This window comes from Elephantulus edwardii, unplaced genomic scaffold, assembly GCF_000299155.1.
Source record: "Elephantulus edwardii isolate Elephantulus edwardi_28Jun2011 unplaced genomic scaffold, EleEdw1.0 scaffold00032, whole genome shotgun sequence".
Lineage (NCBI taxonomy): Eukaryota > Metazoa > Chordata > Mammalia > Macroscelidea > Macroscelididae > Elephantulus > Elephantulus edwardii.
The window spans coordinates 149,965-167,493 of NW_006399782.1; the positions used below are offsets into that span (position 1 = coordinate 149,965).

Here is a 17,529-nt window from a genome sequence, read left to right on the forward strand (position 1 = left end):
ATACAGGCCATGGTCTTTGCAATCACTTGTTAGGCATCAGAGAGCTGGACAATGACTAGGGAGGACAGAAGGAGAACTGACGCCTTTGAGCTGTGGTGCTGGAGAAGAGTATTAAATGTACCATGGACTGCCAAGAAAACAAACAGATTCATCCTGGAGAGGGTTAAAACAGGCTACTCCTTGGAGGCAAGGATTCTGGGGCTTCGTCTGACATACTTTGGACATGTTGCAAGGAGAGACAGGTCTTTGGAGAGGGACATCATGCTGGGTCGAGTAGAGGGACAGCGCAGGAGGGGAAGACCCTCTATGAGGTGGATTGATTCAGTGACTGGGGTAATCGGGATGGGTGTGTCAGAGGCAATGCGATTGGCACAGGATAGAACAGGGTTTAGGGCTGTTGTACATAGGGTCGCTATGAGTCACAAACGACTCGACGGCACATAACAACAACATGTGATATTGGTTCCTGGTCACTTAGAATTTTATGCACCACATAAGCAGAGTTAGCTAATCCTCCTCTATCCTTCACATCTCAGTTTTCCTCTAAGGTGCTCTGCACAGCATCTACATAATGTCATAATATAAATTATTACTATTGTTGTGTACCACTGAGTCAGAAGGGACCCATAGCTGACATTCTTCTCATATTGGAGCTTAGAAGCTTTTCTAAGCACCTATAAAATCATTTAGGATCTGGGGAATAAATGTAAAAAAAAAAACTATAATAAAAATATACAAAAAGTTAATTAGGTGAGTTTTGATTCATCTGACATTGTTTTGTATGTAATAACTGAGATGTGGGTTATAGTCTAGGATTTGATAGAATGGGAAGAGCCTACAGCTTAGAATGATCTTGCCTTCCCCCAAGTTTGGGTTCAAAGTTCTATCTATAATGCCATTGCTGCCATCAAACTGTTTCCAACTCAGCATGATCCTATGTAAAATAGAAAAATAGGTGGGAACCTGATCCTTCCACCCTCTGCTGTGCTCAATCAAGCTCACTGCTACAGCTCACTGTGTCAGCCCATCTCATTTAGGATTTTCCTTTCCTTCACAGACACTCTGTTTTCAGCATAATTTTTTTTTCAAGGACAGGCCCCTCCTGAAAACATGTTCCAAGGGTAAGAGACAAAGCCCTCTCATCCTTGCTTCTAAGGAACAGTCTGTCCACCCCCTTTCTGTGACCGATTTGATAGCTTTTTGGCAGCGTTTGGTCTACTCAATATTCTTCATGAACACCATAATTCAAAGGAATCCATTATTCTAGGTATTCTTTACTTATTATCCAGATTTAACATGTTTATGAAGCAACTTAAAACACTGTGGCTTCAGTCTTAAAAGTGACATCATTTCTTTTTAGCCCTGTAGAGAGATCCTTGGAAACAAATTTGCCCAATGTATTAGGTCTTTTGCTTCCCTGACTGCTGCTTTCATAGGTACTGATTGTGAATCCAAGTAAAATGAAATCAGCAGGAACTTCAATCCGTTCTCCATCTATTCATGATCTTGCCTATTCCATACTGAAGACTACAGTCTTCAACCTTTATCAGAAATACCTCAAGTCTTCTTAATTTTCAGCAAGCATGGCTGTGTCATCTATATAACACAGGCTGTTCAGTCTCTTTCCAATCTTGATGCCACATCCCTCTTCATATAGTCGAGTTTCTCAGATTATTCACTCCGTATACAAATTAAATAGGTATGGAGAAAGAATAGAACCATGATGTACATCTTCCCTGATTTTAAATCATGCAATATCCCATATTCTGTTGAACAATGCTTCGTGGTCTATGGACAAGTGCTACATGTGCACAATTAAATATTCTGTAATTTCCATTCTTCTCAATGCTATTTAGAATGTATTATAATCCAAATAGTTAAATGCCTCTTCATAGCCAATGAAACACAGCTTAACATCTTTCTGGTATTCTCTTCTTTCAGTCAAGATCCATCTAGTGTCAGCAATGACATCACTTATTCCATGGATTCTTTTGAATCCACTTGAACTTCACCTCAAATATACCCTATATAGGAAAGATTGCTAGATAAATGTCCCCAGTATTTATTAGCTCCTCATATCTTAAAAATAAGATACTCAGAATCTAGGCAGTTACAAAATGACCTGGTCATCAAATATTTTATAGTTTTTATTGCAGATAATGTAACCATGTAACTAGAATTGAAGCGCTATGTACAAATTCAAAGAAAAGTCCTCACTGGAAGGAAATATGTACTGTCCCCCTTTTCCCCCTTCCTATTAGCTGGAATTTAGATATCAAATCCTGAGCAATCAAAATTAATCATCAGATATAAACAAAAGATACAATAAGCAGAGACACTGATGGTCAAGTAACTACCATACTTTGATCTTATAAGAAACAGGTATCTTGTTGAAGCTATTTTGACCTTCAGTTTTCTGTCACTTACATACAAACCTAACTATCTAGTCACAGTATAAAGGAATTTAGTGAACAGAAAGAAGACAAAGAGATTAATAGTCTGATGATTTACTGACTTAACTCTAACAGGGTGAGTTCAGTGGCAGCACACCTGTAATTTACAGTAGATGTCTTCAATACAAACCCTTCCCAAATCCACTGCAAAATATATAAACTCTAATCAGAGACTCCAATATTTCCATTCCATTCTTATCTTTTTCTTATTTATCCAAATTCTGATTTCAAACTTAAATCTCTCTCCTCAGCATGTAGCCTGAACTAGCTTGCAAAAGAAAATAAACTCAAAACTTACACTCTTAAATATTGAGAGCTCACCAAAGTGCAAAAGACAAATGTACCAAAAAATATACAAAGAACTGATCAAATTATCAAAATTATTTTGAAAATAATGAAATTCTTATACACAATCTTTTTATAAACACATACACACACAAGCTGCCAGGACTTATATAATCTAAAAAAAAAAATTCTAACATTAATATATGTAAATTTTCAAACAGATTTTTTCAACAAAACTCAAATGCAAAATCAATTAGGGCATTAACTAAATTATTCAAACGTAAAAAGTTAAAAATAAATCTAGCTCTATTATTATAAAAGAGCCTTTATTTTTAAATTTTTATCTTTAATAGTCTTATTATCTATAATCTGCGTTATGCAGATGACACAACCCAGCTTGCTTAAACTGAAGAGGACCTGAAGCACCTGCTGCAGAGGGTCAAGGACTGCAGCCTACAATATGGATTGAGGCTCAATGTCAAGAAGACAAAGATTCTCACCACTGGACCAATTGGCAGCATCAGGATGGATGGTGAAGAGACTGAGATTGTACACAGCTTTAGTTTGCTTGGCTCCATAGTCAACAGTCTTGGCACCAGCAGACAGGAAATTAAAAGGTGCATTGCCATGGGAAAGTCAGCTGTTAGGGACCTCTCTAAAGTACTCAAGAGGAACGGTGTGTCTCTGGAGACTAAGGTGCTTCTGATACAGACCATGGTCTTTGCAATCACTTGCTATGCATCAGAGAGTTGGACAATGACCAAGGAGGACAGAAGGAGAATTGACGCCTTTGAGCTGTGGTGCTGGAGAAGAGTATTGAGGGTACCATGGACTGCTAGGAAAACAAACAGATTTGTCCTGGAAAGGGTTAAACCGGGTGGCTCCTTGGAGGCAAGGATTCTGAGGCTCTGTCTAATATACTTTGGACATGTTGTGAGGAGAAACCGGTCCTTGGAGAAGGACATCATGCTTGGAAGGGTAGACAGACAGCACAGGAGGGGAAGGCCCTCTATGAGGTGGATTGATTCAGTGACTGGGATAATCAGGATAGAAGTGTCAGAGACAGTGCGATTGGCACAGGACAGAGCAGAGTTTAGGGCTGTTGTACATAGAGTCGCTATGAGTCGCAAGCGACTCGAAGGCACATAACAACAACAACATATAATATAGTTAACTTTTTCTTTTCAATTTCATTTTTTTGTTAAATATTTAAACCATCCACATATTTGGAAGGGAACCAAAGTTCTTCATTAAGTAAGTGAAATATTAAACTTCCAAATATACTTAATTCTATTTTTTTAAAAAAGCAAAGATTCATATATAATACAAAAGCAAAGAGTAAAATTCAAGATTACCTGTGCACCAAGATCCTTCATGTAGGGCCCAAGTTCACTAAATAGATCATATCCTTGATGAAAGAAAGCCAAATGGGCATACATAAAGGATAGCATCTAATTGGGGAGAAACATGATGTTATTGTCCATTGCTCAGTAACTATTCAGAAATATTTTAAAATGATGATTTTATATTTAAAAATTATTCAAAAGAACTCAGAGCTAAGCCAATTTAAAGTCAAACTTACTGAGTCATTCTTCATCACAGTACTTAAAAATATTTGCAAATGTAGCAAAAACGGAATTTTACTTTTAAAAACATTTTCCAATCATTTAAGTTTTAGTAATTTTCAAAATTTTAATGGATTAGGCTGTATCTAGAGGGTAAATACTTATGTAATAATAATGCAAATAAACTTTCAAGACTATTACTAGCTTCCTAGATATATTATTAAATATCAATGTGCTTTCCTTCAGTAAAACTCACTGGTAAACCTTAAAGAATAAAATACAAAAATTAAGATGGGAAAAGGTAAAAATCTCTCAAAATAAACCAATGACAAAACATTTTATAATCTACTAGATAAACAAGCACAATCTGAAGTAGAGGACTGCTCAATTTTATTTCCCCTAAAGATAACAATGAGACAACAGACTTGTCCCAACATGATTATTTCTTGTTGATAAACTGCCTACAAATCAAAAAATGTCATTCACTTAAGATTTTTAACAAATTTTTCTTTATTATGCTTATTCAATCAGAAAATCACCCTAATTTTATTAGCTAAGTCTTTACATGTGAGAGAATTACATAATTAAGTGCAGAATACCAAAATAATCCTCCAAACATGCATGCTATTTTTAGCAAAAGACACATGTTCAATGCTTTGAAATCTAACTACTTTAATACTTATTAATCCACCAGAAAAAATATTTTTCAAAGTAGAAAACCAATTAAAAGAAAAATGGCAACAATTACACAAAGAGATTGTTCTGAAATTAGACAATGGTAGTGGCTATACAACTCTGTGTCATTAATAAGCTAATGGCTTGAAAAAAAGAAAGATTAATATTTATGGCTCATGAAACATAAAATATGTCTGAACATTAAAGTGTGTAATAAAGAAATTTTAAAAATTATAAACTAGAAAATACATAACACAAAGTAGTAGTCTTAATGCATCAGTGATGTTACAAACCAGAATGAAAAAGATGAACACTAACACAAAGAGAGACAACACAAATGGGCAGTACAAGAGACCAACCCCCACAAAAAAAGGAAAACAAAATGTTCAGACTCATTTCTATTAACAAAATGCAAAACTGAACAATGAGATTGTGCTCACTATCTACTAAATTTGGAGTGCTATCTACTAAATTAGGAAGCTAACACTTGATGCTGGTAAAAGTGTGGGAAAAGGTTTACTCTCATACATTAGTAAATGTAAGCAGTTGTATAAGCTTGAAATATGACAATATTTTTAATAATTAATAAATTCTTAAACCTTCTAAGTAATCCCTCACCTATGAATCTACTCTAAGGAAATAAGAAGATTACGCTAATGATTTAATAGAAGATCATCACAATGCTATTTGTTCAATGTCCTAAGCATGGAAATTAATTACATACCCATTAATGGGTAAAGTTAAGTTAGGGCAGAATTAAGAGGCCAGCAAACTACTACAACCCAAACATTAAGGCCAGCCCACCCCTAGTTCTATGTGGTCTATAAACTATTAATGATTTTCATATTTTTTAAATGGATAACATTTCATAACTGAAAAATGGTGAGTTCCAATTTCTGTATTCACAAAACAGATTCCTTGCAATAGTTAATGTGTTCAGTTACATACTGTTAAATAGCTATTTTTCTCTCCACAATAGCAGAGCAGGGTAGTTAAGATAAAGATTACATACCCTAAGGAGATTAATATATCTAATTGTACACACAAGTGTGTGGACTCCTAATAAATTCATGTGTTATAACTGTACCTAGCCACATTAAAGATTATTTCATGACACAGGATGATGTTACAGTATAATACGTAATTAATAAAATATAATTCACAGAAGAGTATGTAGGATTGAATCCAATTTTGTTTTTTTAATTTAAAAACTACATATACATATTCACATACACCAAGACACACAAACACACAGAGAGAAAAAAGACTAGAAGATATACATCAAAATATTAACGGTGGTTCTCCCTTGGAAGTACAAGTGGTTTTTATTTTCTTCTCCATAGATGTTATTTTCCAGTTTTCTAAAATTAATATACATTAATGTCAATCTGGAAAGAAAGGGGGAATAGATATTATCTTTTTAAAAAATATAAAGTACAAAGTACTTACCTCATAGGGTACTATGTGATTATAAACAAAAAAGCTAGGGGGGAGAAGGAAGGATCAAAAGCAATTTTTAAGTAGAGCCTTTATGGGGAAAAAGTACTTCAGAAAGTAGAAATCTCAAACTATTAAAGAGTGAGATATCAAACCACTACCATCCCCTGCCCACTTCTTTTTAAACCTTAAAGCAAAAAAATGAGCAAGAAAAAAATATTGCCTGAAATAAAATGTATATGAATGGTTGAATGGAAACTAATTCTCTTTGTAAACTTTCACTCAAATTGCAAAAGGAAAAAGGGGGGGGGGTGGAATCATTGTCATTACAAGTGTAAAGCTTCAGAAAGGAAAAAGAAGTGACTCTTCCATTTCATCCTTTTTTTAAAACTGCCCAGCGAAGAACAAACCAAAGGGCTGATAATCTAAAGGGAAAATTCTCCAAATGGTACTCTTCATACACGTCTTTAATATCAATTATTGTAAATGATCAAATAATATATAAGAAACATACAGGAAAATGTTCTTTGAAAGGGGTTGAAAACAAAAAAATTCAAAAGTAAATACAAATGACATCCAAACCTCAAATGTAATAACACCTTGGTTTTTGTTTGGTTTTTGTGTGCACCGTCAAATCAGATCTGACTGGTACAGGAGGAGACTGTCCCTCCTTCTCCAGCAGAGCATCTAGTGGATTTGAACTGTGCACCTCTGGGATTGCAGTGCAGCTTATTGCCACTAGGCCACCAGAGCTCACCAGCACCGTGTTTTTATATTTCAAAACAAATTTTGAAACATCCTGAGATACAGGTTTACATGATCGCACCAAATATCACTGCGAGTTGAATACTCATATTTTATTAGGATTATAGAAACTAAAAACAGGACAGCTCAAGATCTGCCTATAAGGCGCTTAAAGTGTAATAAGAGATGAAATGTTCACAAACAACTACAACATGAGGAGACAGAGTGACATAAGGATAAAGATCAATAAGAAGTTAAAAAAAAAAGATCAATAAGAAAAGCAATTATAAACTTTGGACATTCTATATTAAGATATATATATGTACTCTCATACACATACACACATATATACACAAGAGATGTGGTTTTAAACCCTTAAATATCTATATTATTGATTTATATTCAAATACTTATAGTACTTATATTAAGATATTTATAATATTTATCTTACATTTACATTAAACTGCAATATTGATTTTAAATATTTATAATATTTCAATAAATATCTTACTGATTTTAGTATTTCTGATCTTCTTTTTGATTGGAGAACATTAATCTGAGGGAAAATATACTTGGTTAATCACTCAAACACCATTTTTAAAACTATTTCATAATGTAACATCGTAAAATTTGCTAATTCTACTGGCTTAATGCTTCGTTTAATAGCAAATAAAAATGGAGTTCCGGTTTTTTCATCCTTCAATCTTCTTTTGGTAAATACTCTTAAGGCAAGCATATCAATAAAATTTGTATCCATTTTTACCCTCAAAGAAAAACTGGCCATTTAAATTATAACACCAAAATGTCAAAGTGCTTTGACATCTAAACCTCTTCTAATTCCATTTTCCTTCCCGTCTTCTCTAACTATTCAAAACCATTCCACACATATCGTTAACCCAATTATTGAAATATTTCACCACCATCTGATCGAGGCCCAGCCCGTGGACGGTGTGAGGCCGGTAGCGGCCCCCAGCGGGCCGGGGCCGGGTCTTCCCAGAGTCGGATTGCTTGGGAATGCTGCCCAAAGCAGGTGGTAAACTCCATCTAAGGCTAAATACCGGCACGAGACCGATAGTCAACAAGTACCATAAGGGAAAGTTGAAAAGAACTTTGAAGAGAAGAGAGATCACCAATCTATATTTTAACATTTGTGGGCTGTTAAAATAGTCTGTGTGAAATGGTTCTGTTTCCAAACTTGACATCCTATAATCCATACTCCACACAACAACCAGAGCAGCTACTTTAAAAGGTAGAAAAAGACTATGTTTCCTCCAATTTAAAATTCTTGAATGCTTCCAATTAAGCATGGCATAGCATGAGAACCTCCTACTGTGGTCTATTTTAAAACCTTTTCTGATGAGGTCCCTGATTCTCTCTCCAATATAGTTTTCACCACTTTCCCACTTTCTCGATGTGTTCCAACCACATTTCAAAACTGACCCCACCTCAAGGCCTTATAGAAACTGTTTGCTCTCTTTGTATTGGTTTACCATTCCAGTTTAACATAATGGCCTAGTTGGTAAAAATTTAAACTATGTTCCATGAATAAGTAAGACCCCAACAAGGATAATTCCTGAAAGCCTGAAATTTATTTCTGCAGAAATTTATTAAATCATGCAATCAAGATGAATTCATGCTAACAATTAGTGACTAGAATACAAAAGTTGGAAAACAAAGTATTAGTGACATAGATTCCATGATACAATTTTGTACAATGGCTGAGTCATACACAAGTGGTATATGATCAACTCAGTGTATTATCGACCATCTTTTGATGCTTCCTGCATCATTCCCTATTTTGCCCGTAGAATCCTCATAAATTCAACAAAAAGCCTGAATTTTTTTCATTTCTTTCAGCTTGAGATAAGTTTAATGACACACTCTCACACACAGAGAGACATAGTCACAGTCATTGCGCAGAAAGAATTGGTCAACCCTGAACCATTTCAGGAAGTAGCATATAATGAAGAACCAAGTACTGAAGAAAGAAGTTCAAGTTGAACTGAAGGCACTGGCAAAAAACAGGCCCAGGAATTGAGGAAATACTAATTGAAGCATTTCAAGAAACAGATGCAGCTCTGGGTGTACTCACTCACTAGCCTATCTCAAGAAATTTGGAAAATAGATTCCTGAACAACAGGAAGAAATCTTTATTTCTTCCATTGAGGAAGAGGGAGGAAAGACCCAACAGAATGAAACAGCACATCAGCAGAGAGCTGCCAGAAGTCCAGGCTGGGTTTAGAAGGGGTCGTGGTACTAGGGATAGTGTAGCTGATGTTAGATGGATCTTAGCTGAAAGCAGGGAATACCAGAAGAATGTCTATCTGTGTTCATTGATTATACAAAGGCGTTTGACTGTGTGGATAATAACAAACTGTGGATGACTCTGAGAAGAATGGGAATACCAGGACACTTGATCGTCCTAATGCGAAACCTATACTTGGACCAAGAGGCAATTGTCAGAACCGAGTAGGGTAACACAGCATGGTTCAAAATTGGGAAGGGTGTACACCAGGGATGTGTCCTATCTCCATACCTTTTCAACCTGTATGCAGAGCAGATTATCCGAGAGGCTGGGCTCTATGAGGAGAAGTGTGGCATCGGGATTGGTAGAAGATCTATTAACAATCTGCGTTATGCAGATGACACACCCTGCTTGCTGAAACTGAGGAGGACCTGATGCACTTGCTGCAGAGGGTCAAGGACTGCAGCCTTCAGTATGGATTGAGGCTCAATGTCAAGAAGACAAAGATTCTCACCACTGGACCAATTGGCAGCATCAGGATGGATGGCGAAGAGATTGAGATTATTCACAGCTTCAGTTTGCTCAGCTCCACAGTCAACACTCTTGGCACCAGCAGCCAGGAAATCAAAAAAACGTATTACGATGGGAAAGTCTGCTGTTAGGGACCTCTCTAAAGTACTCAATAGCAACGGTGTGTCTCTGGAGACTAAGGTGCTTCTGATACAAGCCATGGTCTTTGCTATCACTTGTTATGCATCAGAGATTTGGACAATGACTAGGGAGGATAGAAGGAGAATTGACGCCTTTGAGCTGTGGTGCTGGAGAAGAGTATTGAATGTACCATGGACTGCCAAGAAAACAAACAGATTCATCCTGGAGAGGGTTAAACCAGGCTACTCCTTGAAGGCAAGGATTCTGGGGCTTCGTCTGACAATACTTTGGACATGTTGTAAGGAGAGACAGGTCCTTGGAGAGGGACATCATGCTTGGTAGGGTGGAGGGACAGCGCAGGAGGGGAAGACCTTCTATGAGGTAGCTTGATTCAGTGACTGGGGTAATCGGGATGGGTGTGTCAGAGGCAGTGCGATTGGCACAGGATAGAGCAGGGTGTAGGGCTGTTGTACATAGGGTCGCTACGAGTTGCAAGCGACTCAACAGCATATTAATAACAACATCATTAAAATCACATACAAATAGAGCTCTGGTGGCCTAGTGGCAAGAAGCTGTACTGTAATCCTAGAGCAGCACGGTTCAAATCTACCAGATGCTCTGATAGAAAAGGAAGGATTATCTCCTTCTATACTGGTCAGATCCAATTTGACGGCACACACATACACATAAAAATAATTAAAATTTAAAATCACATACAAATAAGAATTTGCTGAAAATATTTTAAAAACAGCTAGAATAGTATGTTGACAAAGAACTGCCAGAAATGTAAACCAGAGAAAAGGCTGTGAAACAAGGGATATAACTGTTGATGTCAAATGTGTGTTAACTTAAAAGCACAGAATATCAGAAAGATGTTTACTTGTGTTTTATGGATGATGCAGTTAAGTTTGAATGCCTTTATAAAAAACATACAGGTGGACTTGACACATGGACCTCCCGTGACAGAGTACAAGGGTCAAATAAACTAACGACTTCTGTGAAAACAGACAGGAAGGAGCTCAATATGAGTGGACAAAAAAAGGTCAGGGGCTGACTGCTGAACAATCGGTTGTTTATGTGCAAATTCTAATTGAAGCTGACAAAAATTAGGACAACTCCACAAGAGCTAACATACCACCTTGAGTTTATTCCATCTGAATTTAAAAGGCATTTCAAGAACCGATCTGATGCACTGAACATTAATGAGCAAAGATCAGACCAGTAGTGGAATGATATCAAGGATAATATTTCATTATAAAAACAGAAAAGACCAAATCAAGAATCAGAAGAGACTCTGAAACTTGCTCTTCAAAGAAGGAAAGTAAAAGCAAAAGAAATGATGAAGTAAGAGTTAGCTCAACAGAAGATTTCAAAAGACAGGTCAACAAGACAAAGCAAAGTACTATAACTTAATGAGCAAAGGCCCGGAATTGGAAAAGCAAACAGGAGGAATACATTTAAGAACACACCTCCAGCTGAAAAAAACTGCAGAATATTCAAGCCTCAAGTTCTAATACTAAATGATCAAAGGGCAAAATACAGAATTATTCATGAGGTATCAATGGAAGGAATACACAGAAGCACTGAACCAAAAAGAACTGGTCAACACTGAACCATTTCAGGAAGAAGCATATGAACAAAAACCAACAGTACTGAAGAAAGAAGTCTAAACTGACTGAATAAAAACACTGGCAGAAAATAAGGCTCCCGGAAAAGACAGATCAACTGTGGTGTTCCAGCAAAGAAATGCAGTCCTGGACGTGCTCAGTTGTTAAGGAAAGAAATTTGGAAGACAAATACTATTGGCTCGCCTTAAAAAGAAAAGGTGGAAGGGAGCTCTGGTGGCCTAGTGGCAAGAAGCTGCACTGTAATCCCAGAGGTATGCAGTTTGAATCCACCAGATGCTCCGCTGGAGAAGGAGGGCAATCTCTTTCTGTACCAGTCAGATCCAATTTGATGGTACACACACAAAGGAATAATAAAATTTAAAAAAAGAAAGAAAGAAAAGGTGGTCAAATGGAAGTTGTTCATAGGGTCACTGCAAGTTGTAGTCAACTTGATGGCATCTAATAACAATTAATTAGATGGCAGCACAATTCATAGAGAGCTGTGCTGCTTAACCCAGAGGCAGAGCTCATCAGGCAGACTGGAAGGAAGGAGTGCAGGGTGTGGGAGTTAGAAAGATGGGCAATCTCCTCCCTTGCAATTTACTGCCTCTAAAAACCCAGTAAAGGGCATCTATGAGTTGGTTCCAATGAAATAATAAGAGAGGTAAGAACTTAACAAGAAAAGCATCGATGCTCTTTTCTAAAGGTTTCTTTAAAATGTGATTTTAATGAGAGTTTATAGAAAGATTGGGTTTTCATTCATTCATTGATGCACCTTTTCCTCCCTTCTCTCTTACCCTCTCCTAATCTAGCTTGTCATTTGTCATACATAGCGTGCCAAATCATATGTTCTTTTTGTACAACAGTCCTTTTCTTTATCTATTCCAGAGTAGTGTACAACCAGTTGTTACCAAGTCAGTTGCAACTCATAGCAACTGCACCTGAGTCACAGTAGAATTACGCTACACAGGATTCTCACTGACTGGCTTTCTGGAAGTAGACTGTCACGCTGTTCTCCCAGGCACCTCGGGATGGACTCCCAAAGCCATGCTTTCAGTTAGCATCTCAGCACTTAACTATTTACACCACACCCAGGAATACCACTAGTTCCCTAAGTAGAGCTTGATCACTAATTTGTGTATGATTACTTAAGTATTATTTAAAGAAAAACTCTGCAATCATAGTAAGGTCAATAATCTCTACAAACTCCATCACAGTTATTAAAAAAGGAAATTTATAAATAATTCTTTAAGCTTCAAGATTCCATATACTTCTACATAGTAACACATGCTGTACGTAAATACCGCATTTAAAATAATGTCTAAAAAGAATGCTTTTATTTTTAGGCATTTCAAATTCCTTTGTTGTTGCTGTTAGGTGTCACTGAGTCGAATATGACTCACAGTGACCCTATGAACAGCCAACTTGAATCCTGTCCATCCTCGTCATCTCTGACACACTAGAGCCCCTTGCTGAAGTCACCGTGTCAATCTCTCTGACTGAGAGTGTCGCTCTCCTTCGCTTGCCCTCCGTCTTTCTAAGCTCATCTAGCGACCTCACTATCATCAAGTCAGAACTAATTCATGCCTGACTCTCCAGAGGGTTTTCAGAGGCTGGACACTGTACAGGAGGAGACAGCCTACTTTTCTCCCTTGGAACCTTTAGCCAATGTGAATCACCAGAACTCATACGTCCTGTATCACCAGAACTCAAACTGGCTTCAATTGTATAGCTGAACTTGATTCCCAAGCAAGTCACCTAACAGAGACCACCAATTAAACAAACAAACCAAAAAAAAGCATCCATGAGAACACTATCTTTACAAACGATTTTCATTTTGGAATACAGAGACCCCTAGAATAATTTTTTTTTTCATTTTTGTGTGCGTGTACTGTCAAATCAGATCTGACTGATACAGGAGGAGATTGTCCCTCCTTCCCCGGCAGAGCATCTGGTGGATTCAAACCGTGGGCCTCTGGGATTGTAGTTGCAGCTCCTTGCCACTAGGCCACCAGGGTCCCCCCCACCCCGTGCCCAGAATAATTTTAAGTGCTAATTCTACTCTAAGGATGTATTCTAAAGAATTAATAAGAAATGTGGTAAAATATTTTTACACAAGCTTGTAATTATCATTTACTAGGAATAAAAGTTTCATTTTCTCTATTACAAATAAATGTTTGATAATGAAATACTAATTGAGATGGCATTTCATGAATATTATATAGCAATTTGAAATGGCACTTTTTAAGATTTTAAAGTGGAGGAAAGTATGTTAACTGAAAAAAACCAGAGAAATCAGAGCCAGATGAATGCGCGCGCACACACACACATAATGTCTGTGTGTGTGTAGATGAGAATTTTTCACACTGTTTACACAAAGATACAGGCCATGGTTTTTGCAATCACTTGTTATGCATCAGAGAGCTGGACAATGACCAGGGAGGATAGAAGGAGAATTGATGCCTTTGAGCTGTGGTGCTGGAGAAGAGTATTGAATGTACCATGGACTGCCAAGAACACAAACAGATTCATCCTAGAGAGGGTTAAACCAGGCTGCTCCTTGGAGGCAAGGATTCTGGGGCTTCGCCTGACATACTTTGGACATGTTTTAAGGAGAGACAGGTCTTTAGAGAGGGACATCATGCTGGGCAGAGTGGAGGGACAGCGCAGGAGGGGAAGACCCTCTATGAGGTGGAATGATTCAGTGACTGGGGTAATCAGGATGGGTGTGTCAGAGGCAATGAGATTGGCACAGGATAGAGCAGGGTTTAGGGCTGTTGTACATAGGGTCACTATGAGTCGCAAATGACTTGACGGCACATAACAACAACAACAATAACAACAACATACACATAGAATTTTTCTTATAATTTTAATGATCTTAGATGATCACAGTCTTCTTTAAAAAGACTGAGAAAAGACAGGGTAAGGATGGGCAAAGTCCAATGGTGATTAATTTTATAAAACATAATGCATGAGAATAACTGTATGAAACACAATGTGAATGAAGAATGGTGTGAAATACAATGTATACAAACTTTGTAAACAAACCAGTAAAAAAAAGAAATAATCATTTCCAAAAAAACCTGAAACAAGTTTTTAAGTCAATTTCATAATCACTCAAAAAAATGTGTTTAGTAACCATTTCTTTGAAAACATAATAAATATACCTGAAGTACGTAGTCAAGAGCTATGTGTCGAAAACATTTTCTTGTTGCTGTTAGAATGTTTGTGGCTTCCTCAACTTCATGCTGTTTGTTCCTTTGTACTTGAGCATTTTTTACTAATGCATTCTCTTTTTCTTCACTCACTTTTTCAAATTGTTTCTTGGCATCTTTGAATTTTCTAAGATCTCTAAAAAATAATAACTTAATGAAATTTTCATAAAACCTTCTCGATCAAGAACTTGAGCAAAATAAAAGCAAAATTTCAAAGCGAAAATTTTCAAAGGGAAAATAATATATGACCTCACTTATAAATAAATATCTATAACAAGCAAATGCATAGAGACATAAGTAGATGACTGGTTACCAGGCCAAGAGGACTACTGAGAGTTACTGCTTAAAGTACTGAACTACTGTTTGGAGACATGAAAAAGTTTTAGAATTTATACTGGTTATAAAGCTTCGTCTGACATACTTTGAACATGTTGCAAGGAAGGACTGGTCCTTGGAGAGGGACAGCATGTTTGGGAGGGTGGAGGGCCGGCGCAGGAGAGGAAACCCCTCGATAAGATGGATCGATTCAGTGACTGGGATAATGAGGCAGGTGTGTCAGAGACAATAAAGTTGGCACAGGATAGAGCCGGTTTCAAGCTCTTGTACACAGGGTTTTCATGAGCTGCAAGCAACTCAACAGCACATAACAACAACATGGTTATACAACATGGTTATATTAGTTAAATGTAACTAATGTCATTGGAATTTACATTTTAAAATGGTTAAAGGGGGAAATTTTTGTTATATATGTTGGTTTTGGTTTTTTTTTCTGGTTCTTTTCCGTTTATTGCATGAAAGTGTTACACTAGTCCAAGTTAAAAGTGGACCCCAAATGGTTACATTATACAAGCTGTGAAGTTTTAAACTTGTGACAAGGGAGAGAAGGGAAATTTTCTACTCATTGTAAGGAAATCCTCACTTAAGCTTCAGTGAGCCCCAAGCACTTAAAACCCATGAGCCTTCAGCTGGTCGTCCTTAGCCAGTCCAATCTCTACAAGGAACTGGTGTTATATATGTTTTAACACAACATTTTAAAATAAAATTTTAAAACTTTAGGAACACTTTAAAAGGATAAATTTGTAGGTTCATGTATTTGTTTCCATTTGTATTCACCTTCACTAGTTACTCCAACTAAAATTAACAGTTTCAGTTACATATTAATCTCAATACAGTTAACATTTCATAATTTAGCTCTATAAAACATAAGGTGAAATTTATCAAATTAACATAGGAACATAAAAAATAAAGTTTAATTTGTTTTTCTCTAAAGACACATTCAGAGACATTATCACTGTTAAATAAAATAATTTTAAAATAGTGGTATACACAATTACAGTATGTAATTTGTTTAAAATGTATGCACCAATTTCCTTTTCTTAAATACTACAAATTTCCTTTATTTGGGGGATAAACTATAGAAATATGTTGTTTTGTTTAAAGACATACTTTTGTTTTTATCATTTTGGGAGATCTACAGACCACAGCTCAATAAACAATATTAGTCATCAATTTCTCGGAGGCAATTACTGGGTCAAAGGGCAAGGATATTTTGTCTTAATATACACAGTGATCTCTTTTCTCTAAGAACTGAGATAACTGTACCAGTAAAAGGAAGTTAGTACAACAGTAAAAAGAAACTGTATTCACTTGAATAGTCTGAAAACCTTACATCCTTGATTCATTAATGATTGTAGGTAACTGTAATGATCCTATTGCTGTTATGTGCCTCTAGTCATATAGGACTCACAGTGGCCCTAAGGATCTGAATCCTGTCTTACCTTGAGCCAATCTCACTATCTCTGATTATAATGACCTTACATGATCACAATCTATTAGAGACGACTAACAAAAAAGAATTGCTTTTAAAGTCTGAAGTCAACTTGACAGCCAATTTCATCTGACTCAAAACTGCTTCACGTTACAGGGAAAGCATATTATCCCTTTACTTTTAATTCTTTACTAGAGAACAAGGCATGCTGTATTGGAAGATGAACAAATTTTTTTAAAAGAAATTATGAATGATTAAAGATTCTTGTAAAGATGTCATAAAATTTAACATCAGTATTCTATAAGAAGGTTTGCTGTCAGTCTATTTGGAAACTGAAAGATATAATCTACAGAACAATAAAATCTAAAAAAGTGTATTATATTAGGAGCTCTGGTGGCCTAGTGGCAAGAAGCTGTGCTGCAATCTTGAAGGCAAGCTATCTGAATCCACTAGATGCTCTGCTGGAGAAGGAGGGGCAATCTCCTCCTGTACCAGCTGGATATGATTGGATGGTATACAACAATTAAAAAAAAAGTGCATTATATTAATAATAGTATTTACTGTTATGCCCATAATTTATCCTAAAGATCATAATAAACTTTATCGGTACTTTTATGTATTCTAATTAAAATGCTGAATATTTGAAATGAAATATGAACACTTCAGAAGTGGTCTTATTAACAAAGACAAAATCAAAAGCACAGACATGTCAGGAAGGAAGGCTTTACAAGCCAGTGCCCCCAGCCCTCTGCTCAGAGGCCTCTTTATTTTTAAAAAGGGTGTGTGGATTTTGCTTCGAGGGTATCTCGAGGAGTCTGGAGGGGACTAGGATCTAGAAGGACTGGTATTTTCCTAAATTCACAGTATCAAGTATATGATGC

The 17,529-nt window shown here is 36.5% G+C and overlaps 1 protein-coding gene across 1 annotated transcript in view; it reads right to left on the reverse strand.

Annotated features, from left to right (window-relative positions):
- ACAP2 (ArfGAP with coiled-coil, ankyrin repeat and PH domains 2) overlaps window positions 1-17,529 on the reverse strand; it is a 188,410-nt gene that overhangs the window by 53,571 nt on the left and 117,310 nt on the right. Inside the window, exons 6-8 of the mRNA XM_006884177.1 lie at window positions 14,833-15,016; window positions 7,671-7,715; window positions 4,094-4,189 (exon numbers count right to left, since the gene is read on the reverse strand). Coding sequence (XP_006884239.1) covers window positions 4,094-4,189; window positions 7,671-7,715; window positions 14,833-15,016 — 325 coding nt within the window. The remainder of the gene's footprint in view (window positions 1-4,093; window positions 4,190-7,670; window positions 7,716-14,832; window positions 15,017-17,529) is intronic.